Source organism: Engraulis encrasicolus, chromosome 11, assembly GCF_034702125.1.
Source record: "Engraulis encrasicolus isolate BLACKSEA-1 chromosome 11, IST_EnEncr_1.0, whole genome shotgun sequence".
Taxonomy (NCBI): Eukaryota; Metazoa; Chordata; class Actinopteri; order Clupeiformes; family Engraulidae; genus Engraulis; species Engraulis encrasicolus.
In genome coordinates, this window is record NC_085867.1 from 50228663 (window position 1) to 50232909 (window position 4247).

Genomic DNA, 4247 nt, shown 5'->3' on the forward strand with positions numbered 1-4247 from the left:
CACACACACACACACGTGTGACCAGCACAAGATAATAATAACAACATTCGGGCTCTTGGGTGCATCATTGCAGCTCACTTCCTTGGGCAAGTACCTGATTTCAATTGCTACCATCATGGCTGTGCCGCCCATGGAAGCATGAGGCATTGATGTCACTCATTTAGATGCTGTTTACATGTATTCTGTTACTTACTATTAAATGTTTTTTTATGTTTACATAAAATATAAACATGCAGTACTTTTGGGCTTTATTAGACGCACTCCATGTGAGGTGCGCACTGCGATCAATAGTTAACTTTATGAGGAAAAAAAAACAATTGTTGTTGCATACTCAGAACTTCACACAGTACTCAGAGAGATGACCCTGATGAAGACGTAAAAATTACTGAAGGACTGCATGAAGTTCTCGGTGTGCGACGACAATTGTTTTTTCATGTTTTTTTCATAATGTAAATTTAAAGTTTTTTTATGTTTGATATAAACATGGCAGGTGGCTAAGAGCAAACATGCCATTGTGACAGGTGTGTTTTAGTTAGCCTGGCTCTCACGCAGACCCTCCATGCATTTCCACTCAACTTCGTGAGCAACCATCACGTGAGAACCAGGTTATGTTTTAGCCCCCTAAAAGGGACATTTTTTAAAACAGAGTTTTAAAAGGAGATTTCTAGTGCTCTGTTTGCGTGTTAATGAGAGGCCAAACCCAATGTGTCTTAAACAGTATCCATACATGTGTAAACAGCGGCTTACTGACCTCTACACATCAGCTCTCTGTTACCAAGATCACACATGCCGTCTATTATTGCACTGTGTGTTCATATATAAGGCATTTCCACTGAGACATTTCCACGAAGGCATTGACTGTTACGCCGGGGAACCAAGTCCGAGTCCGGCCGTCATTTCCCGATCCTTCCCCATATCTCTCTCCCACTCACTTCCTGTCACCATCTCACACCGCCCTATAAAGGCATACACCCCCTAAAAATGTGATTTCATAAAAAAAACTTGCAAATTTCAAACGACTTTGAAACAACATTGACAATTTGAGTATGACAATGTTTCTGGCAGGTTTTGATTGATTTATTGATTGGGTGGATTTTAAAGCAGGTCCTGCAGTATGGACCTGCTATTACATCCTATTTGTGTGGAAAATATGTATTTTATTCCAGAATGATTTTATCAGCCAATACTGTGTACCCGCCCATGTATGTACTATGTACCGTATTTACCCTTGGCCAGAGGCTTTTACCACTGCCCTTCTCTTCTGATAAGAGCAATAGGGACTAGGGGGTGAGGGAGGGGGGGAAGCCCTTCAGCCGTCAGACCTGCTTAGCATTTCTCCTCCAGCCTGCAGAGAGAGAGAGAGAGAGAGAGAGAGAGAGAGAGAGAGAGAGAGAGAGAGAGACCAAGACCCATCCACCCTCATACGGGCACACATTACGCACACACACATATAGTTACAAAGACACACAGACACACACACACACATTTGCATCACATGTGCATACAGCCCACTCTCATGTCAGTCCGCAAGAAGATGCACATGGACAAGCCACAGCAGAGATGCCAGCTCACGTTGGCGCTCCCCCACCGACCGATTACAGTAACTGCGTGGAGCAGAGGGAGGGAGTTGGCAAGTGAGAGGCTTCTCCCTGCTGATGTCAGGTCCCCGCATAGGGCCAGTCTAATGGTCATCAGCACTTACGCACGCAGACACCAAGGTCCGGTCCCCTGTCAGAAACGGGCACCGTCTCTCACCACCATGTGACTTGGGTTGTCGTTGAAATGTGCTGACAGTTGTTTGCAGTATGAGTATGGGTGGAGTGTGTGTGTGTGTGTGTGTGTGTGTCTGTGTCTGTTGTGGGAGGGGGGTCCTTGCTGTGTGTGTGTTTGTAGATACATTGATACCACCTTTAAATCCCATTATCTTTGTTTACATATGTGAGCAAATCTTCACTTATTTTTTCTCAAAACTGTTGTTAATGTGTTCAATGTATCAACCGGCTTTGTTTCACTTTTGGAAATAGTCAGATTTAATTCAAGCTTCCTTTGTAGTATGGTGGCTTACTGTTATGCTTACTTCCATTGTTTTTATTTAGTTTTTTCCCCATGTTGTTTTGGTGAGGACATATTTAACTTCTTGTATTTTACATTGAAAGTTAGTGGAATGTTCAGAAACATGAAACCGTTACAAAAAGACATTGTCCACTCTGTAACCTCCTTCTCTCTCCCTCCTTCTCCCCTTCTCTCTCTCTCTCTCTCTCTCTCTCTCTCTCTCTCTCTCTCTTTCTCCAGGGTAATGGAGGATGGCACGATGCCCCGACCCCTTCCTCCGTAACCTCGCCCACAGAGGGGGCGGGCAGCGTGCACTCGGACACCTCAAACTGACCTACCCTCTCCACAACACCACCCTCACCCCCCGCCACCAACCCCCTTGCCACCCGACACCAACCTCTCTTCTCCTCCTCCTCCTACTCCTCTTCATCCTACCAGTGGGCTGCCAGCTCCCTCCAGGCCCCGCCGGCCTGGCCAGAGCTGGTGTCCTGATTGGCTGCATTCCTAGACACTACTACCTACCTGCCTGCTCTGCCATAGATGCTGGCGGCCATTTTGGATCCCCTGCTGCTGTGATGTGACTGTTCTTGGCAGAGGTCCACCCCCCCACCTCCCCCCTCCTCTATTTTACTCCCAGCGGATATAATCCATAACGTTGTCGAGACACTTTCAGTTCACTTATACAATATGTGTCCTACATGATTTCCCATGGCTTTCATCGGGAAAGAACGAGAGACAGCAGCACACCAGCTGGGAGAAAAGGACTCGGCAGAGGATTTTTAATATAGACTTAAAAGTAGACATACTGTAACTGTTCCTTTCTTTTCATTGGGCGAGAGATCTTACCAGTTAGTCTAACGCTAGCCGTCCAGTCCCCTGATATTGTTTCTAAGGCATCATGCTCTATCCCTAACCCAAACGACTACCAAGGCCAGCCAGAGACCGGAGAAGGATTTCAAAGAAAAACAATAACTTTTTCGACATCACCCTTTGGCTTCAACTTGTGAACAGGTCCAAGCTCATTGGACAGGAGCAACACTTTAAGAATTTGTTGTGGATTCTTGAGGAGGGTTTGTGGAATCATCTGCTGATGACCAATGGAGGGTTTATTGGTTTTTATGTTTTGTCCATTTCTTGATTGCTGGTGTGTTTGTGTCAACGAGGTTGCATGTAACAGTATGCCCCATCCAGAGTCCATATCTTTCCATTCAGACTACTCAGTCAGCCACTTCAACCACTTCTGCTGCTCCACACTGCAGTATCACCAGCGTCATACGCCATCCATCTGTGTACATACTGTATGGATATACATACCATCACCAGCAAGAGCCAGCAACCAAGACCATGTCATAGAGTAACCGCAGAGATACACCAGCGGCGACGCGATTCAAGCGACAGAGTGTAGCAGCAAGCGATACGAGAGATTGAGGAGACTAGAGTATGTCCGTACAGGCAGAAGGCAAAGCATTCAAGCATTCCCATTGGCTGTGGTCACTGACCTCTATACAGTCATTGGCTGTCGCGGCTTGTCGCCGAACCGCGTCATAGAAAGTTGAAAATATTTCAACTTCAAATTGTCGCACTCGTCGCGCAAATCGCTCTAGTCTCCAGAATCGCTTTTGTCTCTCGACTCAATACAAAGTCAATTACTTCCGTCGCTCGACTCGCTCAGATCGCCGCTGGTGTATCTCTGCGGTAATGCAGCACTATGGGCCAATCCCTACAGCGGATACTCACTGTCCAACCACTAGCTCTCCCAAAGCTCTTCATCAAATCTAATCTGATTAGACTCTGCTGGCAATTGAAAAACTCATTCAGTTTTTGCAAAGGTTAGACAGTTGATGATGTTTGTCTCTTTAATCACATGGGGATGATTCATATCCTTAGTTGCTAAACTGCTATAAACCATAAAGTAAATGTGCTCTGTTTATTTTTTTACATTTGATTAGCCTGCCGCTCATCCCAAGGGACTCCCTACCATCAACTCGTTGACTCTTTTATTGGAAGAAAGTCTAGCTACCTCTAGCAGTGTAAGCTACATGGTCAGGCAATGACAGGCTGTGACAAGTTCTCAAACATGTGTGAAGACACACCACCAGAGACGAATTTGCAGACCACATTTTAGCTTACATATATAGAGAACACATAAAACACAGCCCAAACACACTATAATCTCCCTGGAGACGGCATTCAAA

The 4247-nt window shown here is 45.6% G+C and overlaps 1 protein-coding gene across 1 annotated transcript in view; it reads left to right on the top strand.

Moving 5' to 3' along the window:
- pbx3a (pre-B-cell leukemia homeobox 3a) overlaps positions 1-2648 on the top strand; it is a 63398-nt gene extending 60750 nt beyond the window's left edge. Inside the window, exon 11 of the mRNA XM_063211418.1 lies at positions 2293-2648. Within this exon, the coding sequence (XP_063067488.1) occupies positions 2293-2385 (93 nt within the window). The 3' untranslated portion in view covers positions 2386-2648. The remainder of the gene's footprint in view (positions 1-2292) is intronic.
- The last annotated feature ends 1599 nt before the right edge of the window (positions 2649-4247 follow it).